Source organism: Schistocerca piceifrons, chromosome 1 (genome assembly GCF_021461385.2).
Source record: "Schistocerca piceifrons isolate TAMUIC-IGC-003096 chromosome 1, iqSchPice1.1, whole genome shotgun sequence".
NCBI classification, from domain to species: Eukaryota; Metazoa; Arthropoda; class Insecta; order Orthoptera; family Acrididae; genus Schistocerca; species Schistocerca piceifrons.
Genome location: NC_060138.1, coordinates 489,996,486 through 490,022,230, shown reverse-complemented (window position 1 = coordinate 490,022,230; position 25,745 = coordinate 489,996,486). Strand labels below are relative to the sequence as shown.

At 39.1% G+C, this 25,745-nt stretch overlaps 1 protein-coding gene across 1 annotated transcript in view; it reads right to left on the bottom strand.

Moving 5' to 3' along the window:
* The window catches only part of LOC124740672, a 118,117-nt gene that overhangs the window by 59,474 nt on the left and 32,898 nt on the right, over positions 1–25,745 (bottom strand). The window contains exons 4-16 of the mRNA XM_047248632.1: positions 10,429–13,346; positions 9,362–9,389; positions 4,981–5,091; positions 4,785–4,863; positions 3,263–3,372; positions 2,621–2,637; positions 2,237–2,357; positions 1,800–1,846; positions 1,548–1,737; positions 1,354–1,458; positions 1,040–1,308; positions 707–956; positions 57–480 (exon numbers count right to left, since the gene is read on the bottom strand). Of these exons, the coding sequence (XP_047104588.1) occupies positions 57–480; positions 707–956; positions 1,040–1,308; positions 1,354–1,458; positions 1,548–1,737; positions 1,800–1,846; positions 2,237–2,357; positions 2,621–2,637; positions 3,263–3,372; positions 4,785–4,863; positions 4,981–5,091; positions 9,362–9,389; positions 10,429–13,346 (4,669 nt within the window). The remainder of the gene's footprint in view (positions 1–56; positions 481–706; positions 957–1,039; positions 1,309–1,353; positions 1,459–1,547; positions 1,738–1,799; positions 1,847–2,236; positions 2,358–2,620; positions 2,638–3,262; positions 3,373–4,784; positions 4,864–4,980; positions 5,092–9,361; positions 9,390–10,428; positions 13,347–25,745) is intronic.

Below are 25,745 nucleotides of genomic sequence, written 5' to 3'. Positions count from 1 at the left end.
GTCAATGCCTTCATTAAAACATATCATCTTTATTTTATAGTCTTGGACCCACTCACTCCTTGTGACCAGCTTTTTGGAGCGAAAGTTTGTCACATTCAGTTTACCTATCTTTGTTGGGTTTTGTATGTTGTTTGCTTGTAACATCCATAGTAATTGGAGAACGATTCCTTCAGTCATTACAGGTTCCATTTGGACTCGGTTGGTTTTCATGTATTTGGCAGCGCGAATATACAGAATTTTGCTGGTAGTGTGGATTATATTGTCTATCTCCTCTCTTGTTTTTATAATTATTAGTATTTTTACTCCAGTTGTCATTTCATGGGCGATCCACATTATTAAACATACTGTTAGAAGAACCTTGTTGTTGATTTGTGCTGCTATTTGGTTGCTGGAGATGGTTACATGCATCCTTAGTTGCATAGTTGTGCCTGGTGCAACTGTTTTGGGTATTCGTGTTGTTACCTCTGGCTGTAGCATCTTCTATTAACATATCTACAGCATCCACTGCAAATAGGAATTCATCAAAGTTGGCGTTACTGACATGCAATAATTTCTCTTGAAAGTCAAGTGGTAGCTTTGTTTTTAATATCCTTATATGCTCTTTTGCGGTTATTGGTTCCAATAATTACTTTGTTTTACTATGGTACTTCTTGAAACACCTTCAGAGTGTATCTCACCATGGATTATATGGTTCTGGATTATATACCTGATTATCGAGTCTATCCTGCACCACAGCAGACCAATACTTTGCTATGAAAGTGCTCTCCAGTTGTTCATATGTATCACAAGGTTCTGTAGTGCCCACTCCCCATAGAGCTCCATTACCCATTGTGTATCCACTGACATATCCTACCTTCTGACTTTCAGTCCATATTGTGGGCAATGCGCCTTTAAAGGATCCAATAAAAACAGTAGGATGTACCACCTTCTTTGCAGAATTTAATGTTCGAAATCGTCTGCATTAAATAAATTTTTCTTCCATACATAATGCCGCATAATCACTCGTGGAATAAGGCATTCTTGTGGAATGTAGTTATACTCCTGGCTGTACATGCACGTCTGGTTTAAAAATTGTAGTTCAGGATATGGGTTATCATTAATTCTCATGTTTGCCATCAGCGCTGAGCAAGTGATTATCTTGGAAAGTATCTCACAAATTAACAACCATTTTGAAAACTCATTGCCTAACTGTTTACACATTTCTACCAAATCTTTAGTGTATTCTTGGTTGGCAGCTTGTTTTCCTAAACTCACTTTGGTTACTAGAGACTGAACCTTCAATACAACAGTAGGGTTCAGTTGGCTGTCCTTTTTATTCAATCACTGCCGAAAAACCCCTGTAAACTGTTCTACCTGCTGTGTAATTTGCATGTTAATTATGTCACAATGTCCATGTGAGATAGCTCTTATGGTTTTTGGCACCTCAGCAATGATGTTAGTTAGTTCCTCCTGCCCTTGCTTAACATTGTTAAATTCCATTTTTGGAGTGTAAATGTTTCAGGCAAATGTTCATGTTCATCTCATAACTGACAAAATGCTGCGGCTACACTTTGTTTTGCCATAGACATCTGCTGAATTGCACTGTTAAGTATGGTTTGTGAAGCCAGCATTTTATTCTGTAGTGTTGTCTTGGTATTTTGCAATTCACTCTTGCTCATTTGTAATTCAGGTTGCAGTTCAGTTTTTAGTGCCACTTGGCTATTCTGAACTGCTATCTGATTACTCTGTACATTGTTTCTAAATTGCAAATTCAATGCATTCTAATATTAATGTAATCGTATCAGTAGTTTCCTGTGTACTGACTGCCTGCTGAATATTTTGTTGTAACTGTTGCTCCTTGTTCTAACTATAAAAGAGCTTAATTTCACTAACATATTGTGTTAATAGTTAGAAAATAATTAAATCAGCTATTATCTTCTATTTCTTTAACTAATATCCTTGGTCCTTGGCTTTTGGTTTTTAACAGAACATGGGGAAAAACTTCCTAGCGATGATTCTCATTGGACAATGTCGCACATGTAGTTTACACAATAGTAACTACATTAACCTTCGAAAAAATGTGAGTGTATACTACTAACAATTTCCACCTACAGCCATAGAAGAGTCAGATTAATGACATATTGTAACGTGTGTAACAAAAAAATTTTATGTCGTATTGTATGTTCGGGTTTGGGCTCAAGATTTATGGTCCTGTCATGATAGCCAGATTGAAATGTTTCTCATTAATGTTACTCACTGAAAATTTAATAAGAATTTGTTCGTTTGTGACTGTTATGCAAAGCATTATAATGTCATATCCAAACAAACTGAACTCGTCTTTGTGATATTGTGTCACACATTTGTGCGTTAGTAGAGAGCTGAAAATAATTTTGTTAATCTGAAGTAAACTATCATCTTGAAGATGCACGTTTGTCATCAATCTCCTCAGTATCTCTCCTACTCTGTATTGATGTAGAAATTATGAAACTGGTTCTATTATTAATAACTTTCAAGAATAATGTTCAAGATTGAATATCACCTCACATTCTCCTTTGGTGAGCTACCTTTCATTATTCCTCTGTGATATACAATATTGTTAGTGTCCAAACAGCTATTACAGCAGAAAAATTATTCAACGTACCCCAACTTCTGCCTCCACTGCAACACAAAGATAAAATTTATCCTTGTTTCTTTCTCTCAGCACTGTCACTAAGTAATGCCTTTGGTTTCTACACTCGCCACACAGCTCCAAATGAATACAGAGAATGTGATATTACATTAGCCAGCCTGGATGTGGTTTTTCGGCAGTATAGCACTATCCAACTATGTGAATACTGGGCAGGTACCCACATCTCACCTCAGTTACAAAATTCAGAAACACTTCGAAATGCTCTCATACTTTCTCATGGATAACATTAGACATGGACAGATGGGGTGTATAAATTCTGTCCAGAGGGGGTCAGAGGAGGGGTGAGGGGGAAGGTATGACAACAGGAAGAGCGTCCCGCCATCTTCTACCACTAACACTGCAAAATCCAGAATAACAAACTGATCCCTTGAAGATACAAGATAAGATCGGGAAAATCAATTTCTGCAGTTGGACAGTATCTCATTGAACATGATATTGCTGGTTGACAATAGCAACTGAAATCAAACAACATTCTGAGGCTATTATCAAAAGGACTATCTGGATGCTAATACTAAATATTTCCAGCAACAACCTGGAAATTATTCTCGCATGCAGCTACATGAGGGTCACCCAGAAAGTAAAGTGATTACACACCATGCCTGGTACCGATACCCCACAACAGCAAATGGAAGCCTGCCACTTAATTCCTTCCCCCATCTCAGTGTGGGCCGAGTTTGGTTGCCAAGTGGTCACGCCTGGAAATCCTGCCAAATGTGAAGTGTGTATTGCCATTTATTTGATCCTTACGGAGTTGATGCCAAGAGGAGAAACAGTCAATTCAGAGGCCTATTATGAAATTCTTCAGCGACTTCAGCATGTCATCCAGAATGAGAGGTATGGAATGTTGTCAGCAAAAGTGTTTTTGATTCATGGCTTCGTGCAACTTCAAGCATAAGCACAAACACATCAAGAAATTCATTGTCTTAAGCTGGAGATTTTTGGAGCTCCTCCTTACAGTCTTGATTTGACACCAAGTTATTTTCACTTATTCCTGAAACTAAAGGAATTTTTGGATGAGGACAGACCTCAGACAAGCAGCGACATCCTGGCTCAACACTTTGGCGGTAAAGAAGTACAACATAGGAATTGAAATTTGGCCCCACATTACAATAACTGCTTTGACAGCTTTTCTGATTACATTGAAAAATAAAGTAAAGCACTGTAACTTTGTAAATAAACGTTTGTGTTGATGTCTTTCATTTTTATTTAGTTATGCCAAAACATTTGTTATTTTCTGGACAACCCCTGTATAATCAACAATATATACACAAGAAAATGATGTTCACAGTATGCCAAACTGCAAATGTATTGCAATGGCATTCATTCAGTCACACTTCGTATTCTGTAAATCCAATCATGAAGGAAAGCCTTCAGGGAAATGGAACTTGTCAAGCTCTGCTCCAGATCTACAATATCAAACTGGTGCAAAAACTTGATAGTGAAATAGTGCCTCTCCCCAGCATTTAAGATAGAACATCAAAAAAATTTTTAAAAAATTGATTTTTCAAAAATATGTTCATTTTTATCACTCGTCTTTCTGAAGAGTTTGTTATGTAAAACATATATGTTCGAGGAAATTTATAACATGTTACTTGAACTTAAGTGGGCTGTAGTGCAGTGCCACACCTCATCTTCACACAGCATTCTTCTAGCACACATTGCTGTATTTTGCTCCGTGGAATTGGAATTTTGCAATGGATGCCGTCAAACCTATATTCAGAACAGTAGAAATTAAAGTATCCTATGGTGCCCCTCCCAGTTGGCTAGTCTGACATGATGGGCTATAAATATGAAGCGAGAAAACTGGTTTCCTACTACAGCCAGTTACCTCTGTTCAGCTCATTTTGAAGAGAAATATATGTACCACACAAATGTCCAGAGGCGCCTTTTGTCAAAACCAGTACCTACTATCTTTAACTTTCCACCACATTTACAAAAGCAAGATAAAGTATTATGACCACAACCCAGAAAGCGATCTTTCGACAATTTGCAAGATAGTGCTATTACAGTGACATCATTAGCACAAAGTAAGTCAATAATTTAATTTTACTCCGTGTTCTTATTACTTTGAATTACATACTTTCTATTATAATCTTATGGTGTAACTGTTATAAACTTATGATGTAACTACATTCTTTCAGTGCCTGTCGGACCCACATCTGTTTCTGCTGACCACAATTACTGTCTACCAAGCCCTACGAAGTTGAAAACACAATATAACAGAGTACAAGCAGAGAATGTGCGACTAAAGAAGCGGATAAAGCAAATGAAGCAACTTAGTGTACGACACAAAAGAAGAATAGTGCAGTTACAGACTGTAGTTGCTGGTTTGAGAAGAAGGCTATGTAGTTCAGTTTCTGAAATGTTAAACATTGAACATGTAGTTGGTTTGTTGAAGGAGCTATTGGAACTTCAGTGCAGTGCTAAAGTATGCCATTATTCTCAGCAAATAAGGAAATTTGCCCTGACCCTACACTTTTATTCTGCCAAGGCATACAGCTACTTACGAAAATTTGTGAAATTACCCCACCCAAGAACGCTTCGACTTTGTTATTGAATTACTATGCTTGTGTTAACTACTTGTAACACATATTTCAAATAAATTCTCGTTCACAGTGTGCTGGTTTTTGAGGCTTTGACTGTTTACTTTGAAATAGCGACAAAAATATCGCATTTCTGCGCCCGTTACTGTTTCTAATAGTTAACCACAGCATGTTTAGAAGTTTCACCGTAATATTCTGGTGGTACCTGCTTTAATTGCATTAATTTATGGGCAACAAGTAACGTTATAGTGGATGGACAGACTTATTTGAGTTGTCTTGTAGTGTTACCTACATCGAAAAGTTTAGCCATATTTCGACAAAAACATCCCTTTTTGCTGTCAGTGTACACTGAAATGACTGCAGTCTATTGCTTGTTTTAGAAAAAATAAAGATAGTATGGGCTATTTCAAGTCAAATGCAGTTACAAGGGGGCGGGACACAGCAGACGAATGCCTTGACTAAAGAAAACATGGCGGCCAGAACTTCAATGTGCTTCAAACATGGCGGACCTATAGCAACTCTATGAAATTTTAACTCGTTGGAGTTCACACGTGCAACTGCAAAGCAACTCCAGTTTGCCATTAGCAGTGGCGATACTTTTGTTGCCTCTGTGAACCCGGCTTTAGGCCGGTATTACACTATCAAATTTCTTTGTACAAGATATTTGATGGTGTAATAGGAACTTTGTCAAATGCCGTCCAATATTTGATCAAATTATCAATCTAGGGCCTCGCTGTAGATTTGATCAACGAAATCGCTTGTCTTCTGTTCACTGCAATGTGACATGTTACCACATGGAGCGCTAGCATCGCTGCAGCGTTCTGTCGTCTGTAGTGTTTTTATAAACATTGCCGGTAAATACAATTGGTGTGTGCCGACAACTACAAAATTAATAGAGATGTATGAAGCTGATGAGGCGCTTTACAACGTGAGGCACCCTGAATACAAAAATAGATTAAGAAGATTGGAGACCTGATCTAACCTAACCCAACCCTCTCCTGTAGCAAGGAATCGGAGTGTTACAGTGAGCATGTCTTCTGAAGATGTAGCAGTTCTTAAGTGAATATTGTGCTTTGTGATATGAGGATACACTTCAGTGAGCACGTACAGAAATGTATGCTCATCCATTCTTAAGTAATTATTGTACGACTTGACGTTTTCCACTGTAAGCTCACGTAACAAGTTTTGTTGAATGCTTTTATCGTGTCGTAGTAAAACCCACGGCTTCACCCAGATTAGTTTTTCGTTCCATAGATCCGTGCTGAGGAGATCCTCGTGGATGTGGAACACGTCAATTTTTTTAACCTGAAATAACAATACTAATAGTATGAATAAATACATAATTTGTTTCTATTAAAAATTTCGTCAATGGAGTAGGGGTTGGCCACTAGTAAGTCTTTCAGGCTCCTTTTAAACTGATCTTTATTTGTAACTAAATTTTTTATGTTTGCTGGCAAATTATTGAAGATGAGTGTTCCTGTGTAGCGGACCCCATTTTGAACTAATGTAAGTGCTTTTAAGTCCTTGTGCAGATTATTTTTGTACCTGGTATTGCATGTATGAACTGAGTTGTTTGTTGGAAAAAGAGATATATTATTTAGGACAAATTTTCTTAAGGAGTAAATATACTGAGAGGCAGTAGTTAGTATACCCAGTTCTTTGAAGATGTTTCTGCAGGATGTCCGTGAATTTACTCCACAAATAATACGTATTACACGCTTTTGGACTCTGAAAACTTTTGTTTGACTAGAAGAGTTACCCCAAAATATTATACCATATGACATTATGGAATGAAAGTAGGCAAAGTATGCAAGCATTTTCATTTTTATGTTGCCTATGTCTGCTAACACTCGAATTGCAAATACAGATTTGTTAAGGCATTTCTGCAGTTCTGTGGTGTGCTCCCCCCAACTGAATTTATTATTAGTTCTGTGGTGTGCTCCCCCCAACTGAATTTATTATTAAGTTGTAATCCCAGGAATTTAAGACTGTCAACCTCATATGTATGGTTCCCTTTTTTCCCCACTTCTTTTCCGCATGTGCACACAATGCAATTGCGGTACCTGCAACTGCTGCAGGTAATGACAAGTTGTTGTCAGCCGCCTTGAACTTTGATGAAAAATTTGATGACAGTTCTAACCTCCACACACTGATTATTGCTACTCTGAAGAAAGCCACTGCTCTTCTCCTTACACCATTCAGCTGTTGTTTTTATCCAATACTTTGAACAAAACATTTATGTAACTTCACGCCGAACACTGTCCGCTGTCTGTACAGGGTTATTCAGAGGTACTCACAATTTCTCTGGAACTGCCCTGTAGATTATGAACAGCTACCAGAACATGAATTTATTTCACTCTGTTCACTGCAGATTTGCACCTTATGCTCTGCATAGTATTCCAGTGTCCTTTCAATAACAATATTTTGCACATTTGCTGAATTATCATTCTTGTTTTACACCATAAGTTGGGATTGCTATATGCACACAGTTCAACTGTTCTGTTCACATTCCTTCTGCATTCTCTGTAAAGAACTAGCACGTCTAGTTTTTCTTGGTTTAAGAAAGACTTTTATTTTTTTTAAGCTAACCAACACTCACACATGTGGATGACACAGGTAGAATGAAAACTACATTTCCTCTTCAACCCTTATATATCAGTATCATGGCTGTGTAACACTCTGCTTGCCCCTTACGTGACAAGACATATTTCCTCATTTGGGTATGAACTCATCAATTTCTGCATAAGACAGCAGTCAGCTTCAGGTTCAAAACAGTTAAATCCTATCATCTACATTCTGAATTACTGCTAAACTACTAATTCGTCTCTGAAGAGTGAAATGCTATTGGATTTCTCTCTTTCATAACAACAATATTAGTAGCAGAAATTGTTGTAGTTCCATTTGGAGAAAAACCTGAGCTGCTACTGATATCTCTATAATTATTATAACTATGAAGATAGCATTGAGTGACAACTTTTTCACAATTCATCTAAGTAAAAACAATCATTACATTTTAAGCAATTCAGGTGAAATCTGAGGTGACCAGCCACGTTGGATTACCATATATACAAAGTGAATACCTGTATAATATTAAGCAGGATTTACATTTGAGTCCAAATATTCTAATCAGTTGGGTGGAAGTGGCTAAAAAGGATTCTTTAATTTCCAGCTTAATGTTTAGCAGCAGCTTTCTTTAAAACTTGTGATTCAAAATATAAAATCCCATTCTGGATTGGGGTGTGCAATATAGAGAAAACAAATTTTATTTTTAGTGTTGTAGTTCATTCTAACTTCATTCTTGTAATTAAAAACAAATTCCTGTAGCAAGTAAATGGATTGACATAAAAGTGTAAAAAATCCCTAAATTACTGAAGAGGCCTCTACATGATGAGTAGCTGTCAACTTTCCACAATATTCTTATTCAAAATTCTACAGAATAAATAATTTTTGTCTTTAGCTATAGTTCAAATGGCTCTGAGCACTATGGGACTTAACATCTATGGTCATCAGTCCCCTAGAACTTAGAACTACTTAAACCTAATTAACCTAAGGACATCACACAACACCCAGTCATCATGAGGCAGAGAAAATCCCTGACCCTGCCGGGAATCGAACCCGGGCGTGGGAAGCGAGAACGCTACCGCATGACTTTTAGCTATAGTTCCCAGAAGATAATGCCATAAGACAGTACAGAGGGAGCTTCAATCTTGCTTGCAGAGCAACATAGCAGAAGAGATTCCTTAAGTGCAAAGTCAACAGAATTGAGCCTTTTGGTTAACTTATCTATGTGTTGGTGCCACCTCAGTTTGTTATTTATCTGGATGCCTGGGCACACTACACATGGACTGTGTGCCCATTGATCTTTACATCTGGTACATGAAAGTCAATTTGATTTGTTTGGAAGTGGATAATGCTAGCTTTTCTGAGATAAAGGGTTATGCATTTTTCTGTGAAGCCTGTTCCTTTATCTGCTTGGTTGTGTCTTGTATGGATATGTTGGTCTCTTTCAAGGATCACTGCTTTCAGTTTAGAAGTTACTGGGTTTACAGTAAAGCTGTCATTTTTTACACAATATTTCATTACTACCCATGTTGTCTTCCTCAGGGAAGCTGTCAAAACGTCATGTAAGGAAAATAACTTGGCTGCATACCCGCAAAACTTCTAAACTTCTAATTTTGCTGAGAAGTGTAAGAGAGCAATGTACAGGTTTTTAATCCTAAAATATAAAGCAACAATGTAGTTGTACACAGTTTGCTAGTGAACATTCATTTTCATCACAACCAAGCAGAACAGTGTGCAGTAATTTCCACATAGTTGGTAAATGATATCGCGGCTTCCACATAAGGCGTTACCTCTGGATAGGAAGTGCATTGACAGTACTGCAATAGGATTTAGTAGGTACATCCAAATTAAATGTCCCTTTTCATGTCAAACTGTGGTTGGTTGGTTCAGGGGAGGGTACCAAACAACAAGGTCACCAGTCCCATTGGATTGGGGAAGGAAGTGAGCCCTGCCCTTTCACTGGTATCACCCCGGCATTTGACTGAAGCGATTTACGGAGATCACAAACTAACGGCTGGCATCAAACTGTGCATTGTAGTAGGGAACAAAGTTTTATACTTGGGGGGGGGGGGGGGGGGGGGGGGGTGCAGCATCTCTAGAGATTGTGGCTAAGCTATTTTACACAAATCCTTTCTCTCTTGTGTGTTAGTGGACAGACACTCTCGGTTTTGGGCATATCGCATGGTAGGATCGCTGCCAACCAAAATGCTACAGAGATCAAAGATGTTATTTTAACTATAACTGGAGATTAACTTATGCAGCAATAAAGACACAACAAGAACCTAACAATCTATCTACACGTTCACATAGCCAGTCAAATTTTTGAGTTCATCATGTTAATTGCTAGAGGTGTTTCACATTGGTGAGCTCTCTACATTTAGTTAACATAAATGACTCACTTCAGTGTTCAAAGAAAAGCTATTATGATACAACAAATACTGCAGAAATAAAGAACCGCTTAGCTCAGGAACAATGGAATCATATGATACCTTTAAAATAATATACATCAGTTCACATGTTATAGTGTTCTTTTAACATAAATAGCAGGTACCTTACTTTGATTTATACACAGCATCTTACAAAAATAAATATACAAAATATTTTCTTGCAGCTGTTTCTCTCCGCTGATTATGCTGCTAATTTTGTTACTGATACCACAGATCAGGAAGATTATGTGCTTCAGGATCTGCAACAGTCACTGCAGCAACAGCTTGAGAAGTGTCATCAAGAACTATTTCAACGACTCTGGTTGCAAAAGCATTTCCAACTAAAAGTTCATCTGGAACCAAGGAGCATGACATTGCCCCCTCCAAGTGGTCAAAATTATCCACACCGCCTGCTGAACTTCCTAATCTAAAGTTCATATCAACTTGCTCAGAATCGTCAGGGTTCTGCCATTCAGCTGATGGCTCCACATTATCTTGCTTCTTCACTGTTTCATTATCTCTAATGACCATTTTAAACTCATTTGGTCGTGATTTTTCATTTAGCATTTTACTGTCACCATGAATTTTAGAAAGATGAATAGCAAATTTGTGACGAGTTGTAAAACCACGCTTACAGACTTCACAATTATATGGGTAAACTCCTGTGTGCAGAATGATATGGCGTTTCAATGTGCCTCCAACAGGAAAAGTAAGAGGACAGTGAGGGCATTTGTAGGGTCGCTCTCCAGTATGTTTACGTTTGTGCACTGCTAACAATGAAGAGTGTCGAAATTTACGACCACAAAAATTACATTTGTATGGGAATGGGTTGTCATGCCATTTTCGATGAATCCAATATGTACTCTGGAAACAAAACTTACGACCACAGACATCACATATGTAACGTTCCTCCTTTGTATGCTTACTTCTGTGTTCTTCCATCATCATTCTTGACATGAAACCTCTGCCACAATAATCACAGCAAAATTTGTATTGGCCAGTATGTAGCGCAAAATGATGTCGCAGGCCAGTTTTTGTTTTAAATACTTTTTCACATTCACTGCATTCAAACTTTTCTGCAGTATCTTTCATATGCCTCAATTCATGATATCGTAATGTTTTTAATTTAAGTATTTCCTTACCGCAATGGCGACAGTGAGGATCTCTATGAGTTGTATCCTTGTGAGACCGCAGCTGATCAACTTCAGAAAATTTTTCTCCACATTCATCACAATAGGGCACAAATACACAATTTTCTTCATGTGTCAGACAAAGTTCCTTTGTCAAAAATGATGCTGAACAGTGCATACAATTATGATGCATTTTATGTGTTTGATGTTTTTCACTATTATGTTTATGTAGATCATTCATATTTAGAAAATGCTTATTGCATAACTTACAGCTTAAATTCTTTGAACATATATCTCTATGGTACAACATTTTACTGTTGCTAGAAAAGAATTTGCCACAAATTTCACACTGTGCAGTTCCTGGTTTTGTTATATGAAAAAGAAAAGGTGTCCTCATTTCCTTCATTGTTTGTGGTGGATAACTTATTGATCCACAGCTATCTGACAGAGATGTTTCATTATCAACTTTTGCCTTCATCTCACAGTCTTTCTGCTTTGTACTTTCAGTTCCATTTTCTGACACAAGTTCACTTTTCTGAATATTTCTGTATGGTGCACCTAATAAATATTCATGGCTTGAATTAGAACTAACATTTTTCTCAGAATTTCCCTTTTGTTTTACAGCTGAGTCAGTCCTAGCATTTTCCATAAATTTATTAATCGGAAAATTACATGGAATACTGTTATTTACTTGGGTTGCTTCAGATGAATGTGACCTATGTGTTGTTACTAAGGATTCAGTAGAGTTTTCAAATGTTGAGTTCTGAGTTGTAGCAGACTGCTGTTCATTTTTACCAGAAACTGTATAATCTATTTCACCATCAGCATGCTGGCTAGAATCACAGTCACTTTTTGTACATGTAGTGGAATTGGAAGTCGCTCTTCTTGATACATTTTCAATGGCTAACTCTGTGCCATTTAAGTTATTGTTATTTCTATTAGGAACTTGCATAAATTGAGTGCTTACTTTTTTAAACAAGTTCATAAAATTTTCATTGTTCATATACTGGTTGGAAGACTTATTACTGTCCAAGCAACCTTTCTGCTGTAAATCACAAAAATTATGACTGGTTATTTCTGTAGTAAGTAATGTCTCTTTCCTTAATGATGGTAGTGTATGATGTACATTTTTATGGTGCTGTAGTAACCTATCTGAGGGAACCACTAAAGAGCAAGAACTGCAGAAGTAATGTTCTGTGTTGGGAATTCTGTCCTCAGTAGCTAACTTCTGATTTTCAGTCATTTTATAATTAGTGTCAACAGTCACCTTGTCTTCTGCCTTCAGAATATTAAAGCCATCTTTTGTGATACCATTTTGTAAATTACAGGTGAGCTCTTCCTGGATTACTCTCTGTTCACTTCCTTTCTCTGTACTGTCCACAAAATGATCGTCTGTTTTGTATGAATTCGATTTTTGGCCATGTGCTCTCTTTAGAAAGCTTTTACATGATGACTCGTATTCTGAGGGGTTTTGAAAATGAAACTGCTGATGGTCTCTGTAAGTCGCTATGCTTCCTGTTTTGAAGTTGCAAATGCTGCAGGTGTATTCTCCAAAAATGAAAATACTTGTTTTCTTGTTACCAGGCTGTCTACTCTGCAGCTTATGGTGTACCATATCATTATGAGAGCTAGTTTGTATATGTGATGCAAGCATGTTTTCTTCTTCAAAAATCATGTCACAGATATGGCACAGCCACTCTGCTGAATGAATATTTTTTATTTGTTTCTGGGTTCCTTGAGAACTCTTAAAATCATTTTCACATTTGATGCCCTCATACTTATTGCAAGAATGGGCTTTATACACAGAGATATCAGGAGTTTTCAGTTCACATAAACTGCATTTGTATTCCTTATTTGTGGAGGATGACTGGCCATTTAAAACACCCAATGCATCTGTAGTTCTCCTTTTCTTCTTCCTCCTCTTACCAAGTCTTTCATCCAGCATTATTTCAGCATTTATCTTTTTGGGACTCTTTGTTGTGCTGCTTAAAATTCCTGGAATATTCTCACATCCATCCTGCAAGATAAAGTTATTGTAATTAAAACAAAATTCTTTAAAATAACAATTATCATAATCAGCAATCATAATATTGTTACAGTCCGTCCTGGACTTTCCATTGATTAATTATCATAATCAAGTTGACCCCACAGCATCGTTATTACAAAAAATCAAAAAGTTTATAGAAGTTTTACAATCTAATTTAGTTAACATTTTCTTCTCATATGCTGGAAAAATTTCTGCACATTGAATTTTGCTGTTATTATTTGCTATAAGGGCACCATAATGTTGATAGCTGAAAAGAAGTTGTTGGGTTTGCAGCCAAGTTATCATTTATCTTCACATGATATTTTGGCAACTTCCTTAGGTGTCTCCATTAGATGTGAAGTGCAGAATTTGTTTCTCACTGTTTGGACTCCAACCTTAAAATTTTAATCTTGGCTGTCACTGATACCATGGAATCTTTAGTTTATTTATTTATTCATTCATCCAGGAACATCTCACGATGATACAGGATTAGTCATTATAATACAACTCAACTAAATATGTTAAAATATACATAGACGCAGAATATAAAAGTATGCTGTTATGAGACTAGCACAGATTGTCAGTAGTGGCACTGATGAAGGAAACATCCTGCCATCTCTCTGAGATGGTTTAGGCAAACCTAAATCAGGATGGCTGAACAGAGCAGACTCCATCCACATGAATATATGGCTAATATCTTAACTACTGCCCTGCCTCATTTGGCTAATCCTTTAAATATGTCCTTCATATGTTGAATGACATGGTCTTTGCTCAAATATGTCCTTCACAAGTTGAATGACATGGGCTTTGCCCCAATCACTATCTGTGAACTAAGCAACACCCATGATTGTATACATCATATACCAGCTCTAAACTAAATACTTGACTTTTATGGTATTGGAGACAACAGCCTCATGCATTTTAAAATCTTGTTTTACTTAATGAAAGCAAGTTGTCTGTGTTGAGATTAAAAATCCCGCAGGATCCAGTACAGAGCAAATTCAGGCTGATGATCCACGGATATCTGTTTTGGGGCCTTTGTAATGCAGTAAACATCTGGTTAGTTGTTGGCCCATTCTAAGACTTGTACTTCCTTCACTGTAAAATAATGTCGATATCTAACCTACTGTAGTTTTGGATATGCTGTTGTTGCTATCTCTTCAAACCCTAGTGTGATGTTATTATTGTATATTGTGCTTGCCACTGTTAACTGCTGTAATGACCAGATGACAACAAAATTATTACTATTAATGACAATAAAATTATTATTATTATTGTTGTTGTTGTTGTTGGTGTTCTTGTTATCATTCTCAAATTGTTGCTCTGCCCTTGTCAATCCTTAATGTATTTTGAGCACACTGAAAACATCAGCTGCACACATACCTAGAACTTTGCACATGTTTGTTGAAAGCACCAATTTCAGAATGCAAATACAGCAACATAATTAAAGGGTCATACTTATCTGTGATATCTGCACACATTTTGTCAACCTGAATTTATAGCTTGGGTGCGAGAGACAGGAAATAGGGGGAAATAAGGTAAGATCAGACTCATTACCTGTTACAAAAGGCGTTACACAGGACTCAGTGCTGGGTCCATTCCTGTTCATTGTACAGGGTAGGGCAAATAAAAGTGGCCTGGAGAACAGAGATCCAGGGTACAAAACAACACAGTAGAGGAAAGGAAACACTATACTAACCTGACTATACAAGATGTTAAAAGTGACCACCATTCATGTCTTGGGACTTTGGGCACTGGCCAGCAAGTTGCTGAAAGTGATCGAAGCTGGCCAGCTGGAATTTCTGCAGTCTCATCCAAAATGTTCTGCTGCTGTTCTTGAAGACTATGAGGGTTGTTGCAATACACCTTAGACTTGTGGGCTCCGCACACAACGTAACTGCGCATTGACAGATCAGGTGACCCGGATGGTGAGCTAGGACTGCTACCAGACTGTCCTCTGCTAACAACTCTGTCAAGTGTGAAGATTGTGTAAATGTGCTCCAAGGAAGTGGTGCAGATCACATGGTAGGTGTACAAGTGGTTTGCATGTCACAGGGTGTGGTTATGTGTGTACATTCACATCCAATTGCATCCACTCATCTGGGGCATCTTTATTTATTTTATATAAATTACTTTCTCTCATTCTTGCTGTGTGAGGCAGTATTGTAAATATATGACAGAAATATAATCACAAGTTGGTGATCTAGTGAAGCTGCCACATAATTTAAATACAGCAAGGGTCCAATGCACTAATTGGTTCCAGGCAAATTATTCAGAAATTAATAAGAAGAGGGGGTGATCAATAAGCACTGCACCACATTTTTTCTGAAAGTAGGTTGGTTTTATTCAGGATACCAATACACCACACTATTCCACACTCTTTTGGCTACAAAACCATATTTTTCAACATAATGTCCATTCAATGCAACAGCCTTACACAAAGTTACTGGGATGGCCTGTATGCCCACATGGTACCACTCTACTGGTTGACATCATAGCCAATGTCTCAATGTCTTGGTACATCAATAACCTCCCCATCATCCACATATTGCTTCCCATGGAGTGGAAGGTGTGAGATCCAGACTGTACGGTGGATGAGGAAGAACAATCCCATGAAATGGGTGAGACCTTGTATCATTATGGACAAGCAGAAGTTCACTTGCATTTTTGTGATGATAAACATGCTGAAGTTGTTTCTTCGATTTCCTGAGGGTAGCATGATGCACTTAAAGAGTTGATCACTGCATCATGAGGGAGGACATCAAACAGAATAACCCCTTCAGTGTCCCAGAAGACCATCACCACGACATTACCGACTGAGGGTGCAGATTTGAACTTTTTCATCGAAAAAGAGGTGGTGTGGTACCATTCCATGAACTGTTCTTTTGTTTCCATTGTAAAGTGGTAAACCCGTGTTCCATTGCCTGTGACGATGTTCTACAAAACATTGTCATGAATGGCTCTGTAACATGCAAGAAATTCTGCACAGATGGTCCTTCGTTGCTCTTTATGATCTTCTGTTAGGAGGAGAGGAAATCAGTGGGTATACATCTTTGAGTACCCCAACTGGTGGATGAGTGTATAGCACTACTAACAGAGATGTACAGCTGTGCAGCAAAGTGTTTGACTGTGATCCGATGATCACCTTGAATGAGTGTGTCCACACGTTCCAATATTGCAGGAGTCACAGCTGCCTGCAGCCAGCCAGCATGCAGGAGATTGCACAGGTTTTCCAACTTTGTTGCGATAATGACAGATGTCTCAGCCAATGACTCGCTGTACTTTTATTCACAGCCAGGTCACTGTAGAAATTCCGCAAGCACCTATGAACATCAGTGATTGTCTGATTCTCTGCCAAAAGAAACTCAGTAACAGCTCTCTGCTTGGGACACATCACCGTTACAGATGACATTTTGAAGGCTACATACAGTGCCACCACCTATTGGAACTCCATTAAACTATAGCAGCAGAAATGGGAGTATTCTACAATATCCCACAACAAATTCCACATTTTTTCGACTTAAAGCAGTTGAGAAATAAAATGTGCTGCATTGCTTATTGAATGCCCGTCATAATAAAACTGATGACATTGTTTTCAATTAAGATCACAAAATAATCGAACTATTAGGTTTCTACATAGCTCAGAAACTCAACTGGGTGAGTTACACAGAAAAATTGTGCCTCAAACTGTCTACGAGTGATTTATCAGTTGTAGAAACTGAGGAATAATGGAATCAAAACCCTAACAATATATGCATATTTTGCATTTTTCCACTCCTCCCTTACCTATGGAAGTCTTCTACAGAGTAACTGCCCCAGCTCAAAAATTGCATTCAACTGACAAAAAAGTCTATCAGATGTATAATAGCTACAGGTTTTTTCATAAATAGCATTATTAACAGTGGATAGTTGCTGTTTTTACCTTTTTGTATTAATAAAATATTTTTCTATATAGATACAGAAAGGACACATCAGACCAACAGATGAGTTGGTCTGGTTACAAACTGCATGGAGTAAATGTAATGATCACCATTGTTCTTTATGTCATCTCCTAGTGTGGTAAACTAGAATAGTTCAAAGCAAACTGTTTCAAGAAATGCATTAAAGACTTTAAATTATATTTGTTGGCTGGTGCCTACAGTAAATTTTTATATCTCCATTATACCACATAAACACTTGACTAAATTGATATTTGATAAATATAGAGGACAGCCTACTACTTGAAATTCTACAAAATGCTCAGCAAACCACGTCTGGCTCTTCCTCTCGTTGTTGATGGGATTTTAGTCCTAATTTTCTTTGTTTAATTATAGACCTCTTCTTTCAGCAAAGCATCTGTAAAGTTCACATAGGTATAGAAATGGTCTCCATGCATCCTGTCATAGTGAGGACCATAAACTGACATGAATAGGAACCATGGTAAACAGAAGTACCCCAACATGAAGGAGATTTGCAGGTATAACCCATTTCTCTCCACAGGTTTTACATGTTACTTGGTAAAGACTTTTCTTTGCAGGTCAGTGCCAGAATAAAAATTGGAAGGTTCAGTTAATGCAACTTTCATGGTTGGCTTGACTTGATGCATGTAAAAAAAAATTAATTTGCATTAGCAAACAATGGAAACTCCAGACTGGAATATCAACAATATTAGGAAAATGAAATGAGGGACACTGTACCCAACATTCTTCTCTTCAGCTGATGTTCTGTCACCAATCTCCACAGCAGCCTAGTCTGTCCCTATGCCGCTCACAATTGCAAACCCCTTGCCACAGGGATCACATCCTCATGGAAACTCACATGCAAGACCTGCCCAATCCACCCATCCAGCACTTCCTATTCCAGTCTTATCACAGGCTTATCCCACTCCACAGATGGCACGTCACCTGTGAATGCAATAATGTCATACACCAGCTCTTCTGCAATCACTGCATAGCTCTTTATATTGATTTGACTAACAATCAGTTGTCCACTAGGATGAACGGTCACTGCCAAACTGTGGTAAGAGCATGATATGGACAACACCATGATACACCACCCTGCGGCACAACAAGCAGCTGAACATAATGTGATTGATTTCAATTGGTGCTAAACATCCCAGGCCTCTGGATTCCCCCCCCCACCCCTCCTCTCCGCCAGCACTCTTTCTGAACTGTGCAGATGGGCTTAGCCTTACAACACATTCTCTGCTCCCGAAATTATCGTAGGCTCAACCAACAGTAACCTACTGTCCCCACACCCTCCACACAACAGTTTCCACCCCCTCTGACCTATCACCTCCTCCCTGTTCATGTCCACTCACCCCCATTGAGTGTCGCCCTCTGCCAATACACCTGCCTGTCTTCCCCCTCCCCTGCTCCTCTCCTTTTCTGCCTCTCCCCGTCCCCCACAACCACAACCACCCAACCCCACAGTCTCCCGACTGTGCCTAGCAGTCTTGTTATGACGCTATCTAGTTCCTGCACACACTGCCGGAGAGCATTTTTCTCTCCCCCTACCATACCCTGCTGTCCCTCCCCCTTTCACCATAACACTCCAGACTGCTGCTTTTGTTCAATGTGATTGATGCATTCTGGTCGAAGCTGCTGGAGATGGCAATCTCTGTGTGAGGTGTGCTTGTGTGTTTTCTTTCCTGACCGAGGCTTTGGCCAACAGCTAAATGTGTAACAATCTCTTCACTGTGCCTGTCCGCAACTCAACATGTCACGTTTATGGTGAGGAGCAATCTATCCCTCTCCTAATACTGGTAAATTGCATTAAGTCCTGTATTCCATTTAAACTGTGTCTTCTACATCTGGGTAAGTTCAAAAATGGTTCAAATGGCTCTGAGCACTATGAGACTCAACTGCTGTGGTCATAAGTCCCCTAGAACTTAGAACTACTTAAACCTAACTAACCTAAGGACATCACACACATCCATGCCCGAGGCAGGATTCGAACCTGCTACCGTAGCGGTCGTGCAGTTCCAGACTGTAGCGGCTTTAACCGCTCGGTCACTCTGTCTGGCTCTGGGTTAGTCAGTTCTCATGTCAGAAGAAATCAAAAACATACCACACCTAACAAAAAAAAAATAAGTCACACCATGCCTAGTAAAGTGCTGTGGTGTTCAAACCCCTTCAGGTTAATGATAGCTTTACATGTGACTCTGGACAATGAGAAATTTGACAACAGGTTTTAATTTGGTGTATGATGACTGATGTATGTTTTTATCATAACGGCATGTTGTGAAGATTTGAGATATTATGACATTAATTATGTACCAAAACTTTTGGAGAACTGCCAAATGTCCTTGGTCTGGACTCTTCTGACCACCTTCAGGTGTCAACTGTTGAGACTACCAGATGTTCATAATTTGCTACCGCGAGATTTTGGTCCAGACTCTTCTGACAACCTTCAAACTGTTCAGACTACACTGAGATCTTCTGATTCAGTCCTGCCACTGCATGCATTATGTATTCAACTCATGGGATGAAGTGATGTAATAAGTCAAGTGTAACTCTCTTTCGCACACAGAGTTTTGTGGCCTTAGTCCATAGCAACTGGGCATGAGACAAAGTAGGTCAATTGATGATACTGCTTACCAAGCAATGTACGTATAGAGTCAGAAACATCTATGATAAATATATAATTACGGAAATGATTAACACTGCAGGTGTTTTCATTAATTTTTTGGCAGACTATGATATTTGCGCAAATTCAAGCACTACAGGTATCAGGTGCACTGAACTATTGCTTCTACAACTTCTGCAGAGGCAGGGTGGCACATGGAAAATCTGAAAGTGATACAGAAAATCACTAAGGGATGCACACACAAGTGTCAGTCTATGGAACTACCTTCTAGAACCTAGCCACAGAACCTCTTCTTCACTTCATAGATGCTGATGGGTACATTGATTCAACTGCCACATAAACAGACAATTGTTGCTCTTCTTTTCCAATACCACGACTGCAGCAGAGCAAAGAGGTCTTAGTGTGTTGGAGAGCATACAACAGCGTTTTGGGAGCAAAAGGCTCACTGTTACTGCAATAAAAAGAATTTACCTAATTTTAAAGAAAAACAAGTCTGAAATCTGGAAACAAAAGAAAAAACTACACAAAGCACATGCATATGATAGTACGAAAAGCAACAAAAATAATACAAAAGTTGGTTTGTGCACGCTACAGTGAATTCATGTTGCTGCTTTGCACAATGAGAACATATCACACTTCAGTCTTCGAATCCATAATATTCTTTGCAAACAGCATGAGGATACAGTACCTCTATGACATACAAAACAAGATAACTGTAAGGTGGGATCAGAGAAGTGAGGACTCAGTTCCATGCTAGTGGAATTACTGTGTCTAATATTTGGAATACGCCAGATAGCACTGACTATCAACTACGGGGTTTCAGTATACTGGTTGAAGATAGGCAAACTGGGCAAAGTTCTGAGCATCACTTATCACAACTGGGAGCAGAAAATGGAATGACCTAGCTACTTCCCTAAGTGATTTTTCAACTGTTACAGATTTTGATAACAGCGCAAAAAGGATCTGCAACAGAATACTAAGGGGATATCGAGAGACTTATTTTTCAAAATACAGCTCTGTAAAAACAAAATATTAAGATGTATACACTGTCTGACAAAGTGAGGCACAAAGAAGTCATGGTTTGAAGTCAATGTAACTTCATTCACATGCACACCACCACCATATATGTAAATGATTTAAGTTGTAATTCGCTATGATAAATAGAATGACCACCAGAGTGCATGAGTGTTGTTCATATTTAGTGTTGTCACTTGCATGTTAGGGTTGTGGGGCATTTGGACATGAAAAGCTGATGTTGGACTGCATGGGGATGTGAGGGAAGGTGTATTTATTGTCAAGGTTTTGGTCAACCATGTTTGACCACCACAAGGGAGGATTCCTGTATTGTGCACCAAGCACATCATCAATCCTTCATATCTGTGCCCACCATTCAAGAACAAATGATGGACTCCCTGCAACATTCTGAGTCATCACACACCATTGGTCAGTGACTATCAGCATTTAAACTTGGAAAGTACCATCCCATGTGTAGCCAAATAGCTGTATTTGGAGTAGTACTGTGACCAGAAGCACAGACTGCTAATGATCAGCATCAGATTGTGTTCAGTGATGAATAGCAGCTCTGCATTACCCCGGATGACCATCACTGGCTAGTATGGTAGCGACTTGGGGAAGGGTCCTGTTCTTCCATTGTTTTGGAGAGGCACAACGGTATTACACCTGGTGTCATAGTGTGGGCAGCCATTAGATATCAGTTCAGGTCACAGTTGCTCGTGACTGAGGGAACTCTGATGGCACAATGGTACATCATGAACATCCTGCATCCTTGTGTGTTACTTCTCATGCGATAGTATCATGGTGCCATTTTTCAACAGGATAAAACTTGTCCACACATGGTGCATGTAGAATTATGTGTGTCTTGTTGAGGCGCTTCCATGACTTACAAGATCCCTCACCCATGCCTGACAGAACCTGTGTTGGGCCAGCTCAAATGTCATCTAGATCCCAGAGCCACTATATCAAGAACCAGTTACAATAGCTGTGGGCCAGGTCAGCTCACCTCAGGAGAGGGTACAACAGCTTTATGGCACCCTAACCAACAGAATTAGTGATTGCACCCAGGCTAGAGGGGGTGCAACATCATACTGACAAGTGGGCTCATAGTGTCAAATACAGTCCTGTATGACCAACTAGATGAGCACAAAATGAAAGAAGAGGGAGAATAGCTTCTACAAGGGGCAGAACAAGGATGCCTTTTGTGATTTTCCAAAGCTTTTATTATATTGGCATCCTGGTCACAGACAAAAACAATATAATGCAGTGAGTTCAACAAAATGTTCCACTGAGATATGCTCTCCTCTGTTTCTGTCATAACATTTGCTCCTATCTTCTTAACATCCGGGAATTTAATTGTAAATAAAACATTATCCACAAGAGACAGAACTGCATTTATGTAATGTGCTATAAGCTGGATAGGCTGTCCACACATTATCCTAGTCAAGTATAGAAGTCATGACCGAATGCTAGGCAATGTTTGACTCTTAATATGCTAAATGTGTCTTTATACATGCACAACTCCATCCAGTGTAGGTTCCTAATTTGTGGTATGTGTGTCTGTAGTCATTCAGCCTGAGGAGGTCAATGCAGTGAGAAGTAAGATTGAAAATGGAGGGTCTAAAATGTAAACTATGGAATAAAATTTTTGTTGGTTGTAGATGAAAACAGAAAGTCTACTACATACATACTGTGCATAACTACTCCACGTTATTCTGTTTCCAGTTGGGAAAAACTCATTTAAAGAGACACAGATGTAAGAAATCCCGTACAAACACAGCTTCTTCAAGGATACCGGCAATAACAAAAAATAGTATACCAGCAAAGTGTGTTGCAATGAGTGCTAAAGATATAAGCTTTTTCTGGTGAAGTTTCAAAGAAATAGGCCCAGAATTAATAGATTTAGGTGCACATTATGGAGAAGTCAGCATTTCAGGAGTCTTGCCTCATCCCTCTATTGTAAGTAAAGAAGTCAGAGGATAGGCTGATGTAATGGGAAATAGCATAATGCCTTCTGTCATTACAGGAGTTATTAATAAAACATGTGCTGTGACGGTTGATATGTGGACTGATTCGTACAATCAGGTGCATTATTTGAAGCTTATAGCACATTACGTAAATGCAAGTCTGTCTCTTGTGCATAATGTTTTATTTACAATTAAATTCCCGAATGTTAAGAAAACAGGAGCAAATGTTATGACAGAAACAGAGGAGAGGATATCTCAGTGGAACATTTTGTTGGACATACTGCATTATATTGTTTTTGTCTGTGACCAGGATGCCCTTATAATAAAAGCTTTGGAAAATCACAAAAGGCATCCTTGTTCTGCCCCTTGTAGAAATACAGTACTTAACCACATTTTTTATGAAGAAACCTTCTTGTTAAATCATAACTCAAACATCACACAATAATAAATACTGCAAATTCATTGTATGGTACGTGAAGAGAAGTGGCCTCCGCTCAGCTTTGAAGCAAGAGGTCAGCACACGCAAGAAAAGCTTGTACACTACGCTAGAGCCCTCTTCCACTCTGTATAATGAAGTTGCTGCTTTACTGATAAAAAATCCGCTCACAGATGTCAGAGATTTGATAAAGACCTTGCAGGAAGAATTGTGGATTTTCCAAAACCATTTAAAGAGGCTACAGATGACTTGGAAGGCTAAAAGAAGCTAAAATTCAGTTAGTTGTTCTCTGGCATTCTTTGGTTTCAAAACCAACCATCAACAAATCTGTAGTGTCAATGACAAAGTGTGTGAAGTGAATTTAATTACTACATTCACAAGTACTGTTTTGTTATGAAATAAGGAAAGTCAAACAATGGAAACTCCAAGTTGGAATAACAACATCCTCTTCCTGTTCTCATCTCTCACCCCCTTTGTGTAGTGCCCTCTGCCAATGCACCTGCCAATCTTTTGCTCCTCTCCTTTTTTGCCCCCCCCCCCCCCCCCCCCTCATACTGCCCCACAGCCTCCTGATGCTGTGGCTGTCGATAATTTAGACCCTGCACACGTTGCCGCACAGCGCTCTTCTCTCCCCCTATCCGTACACTCCTATCCCTTCCCTGCTCCTCCAGATTGCTGCTTCCATTCCACACAACAGTGGCATTCTGGTCTGAACTGCCAGAGATGGCTGTCATGGGTGTACGTTTCTCTTTCTTTTTCCAACGAAGTGTGGCTGAAAGCTTGTGTGTAAATGCCTTTTAATTGTGGCTGTCTGCAACTTAATGTTTCATCTTTATCGTAAGTAGCAATCTACCTTTTCCTCACAGTGTTGATACAAGGAAAGTATAGTTTTGTAATTAATGAGTGCAGTTGATGAACAGTAACAGATATGAATTTTTGACAGAGGATACAGGAGATTAAAGATCAAGTTACGTCTTTTCTGTGCAAGAAGTTTGTAATTACTTCCATACATAAAATTACGAGGTGCATTCAAGTTCTAAGGCCTCCAATTTTTTTTCTAATTAAGTACTCACCCGAAATCGATGAAACTGGTGTTAGTTCTCGACGTAATCGCCCTGCAGACGTACACATTTTTCACAATGCTGACGCCATGATTCCATGGCAGCGGCGAAGGCTTCTTTTGGAGTCTGTTTTGACCACTGGAAAAGCGCTAAGGCAATAGCAGCACAGCTGGTGAATGTGTGGCCACGGAGAGTGTCTTTCATTGTTGGAAAAAGCCAAAAGTCACTTGGAGCCAGGTCAGGTGAGTAGGGAGCATGAGGAATCACTTCAAAGTTGTTATCATGAAGAAACTGTTGCGTAACGTTAGCTCGATGTGCGTGTGCGTTGTCTTGGTGAAACAGCACACGCGCAGCCCTTCCCGGACATTTTTGTTGCAGTGCAGGAAGGAATTTGTTCTTCAAAACATTTTCGTAGGATGCACCTGTTACTGTAGTGCTCTTTGGAACGCAATGGGTAAGGATTACGCCCTCGCTGTCCCAGAACATGGACACCATCATTTTTTCAGCACTGGCGGTTACCCGAAATTTTTTTGGTGGCGGTGAATCTGTGTGCTTCCATTGAGCTGACTAACGCTTTGTTTCTGGATTGAAAAATGGCATCCACGTCTCATCCATTGTCACAACCGACGAAAAGAAAGTCCCATTCATGCTGTCGTTGCGCATCAACATTGCTTGGCAACATGCCACACGGGCAGCCATGTGGTCATCCGTCAGCATTCGTTGCACCCACCTGGATGACACTTTTCGCATTTTCAGGTCATCATGCAGGATTGTGTGCACAGAACCCACAGAAATGCCAACTCTGGAGGCGATCTGTTCAACAGTCACTCGGCGATCCCCCAAAACAATTCTCTCCACTTTCTCGATCATGTCATCAGACCGGCTTGTGCGAGCCCGAGGTTGTTTCGGTTTGTTGTCACATGATGTTCTGCCTTCATTAAACTGTCGCACCCACGGACGCACTTTTGACACATCCATAACTCCATCACCACCTGTCTCCTTCAACTGTCGATGAATTTCAATTGGTTTCACACCACGCAAATTCAGAAAACGAATGATTGCATGCTGTTCAAGTAAGGAAAACGTCGCAATTTTAAGTATTTAAAACAGTTCTCATTCTCGCCACTGGCGGTGAAATCCATCTGCCGTACGGTGCTGCCATCTCTGGGACGTACTGACAATGAACGCGGCATCATTTTAAAACAATGCGCATGTTTCTATCTCTTTCCAGTCCGGAGAAAAAAAAACGGAGGCCTTAGAACTTGAATGCACCTCGTACTACGTTCCTTAGGACATTTTTCAAGTATCTCAATATGCTTGACATAAATGAAAGGCAGGAAATTCT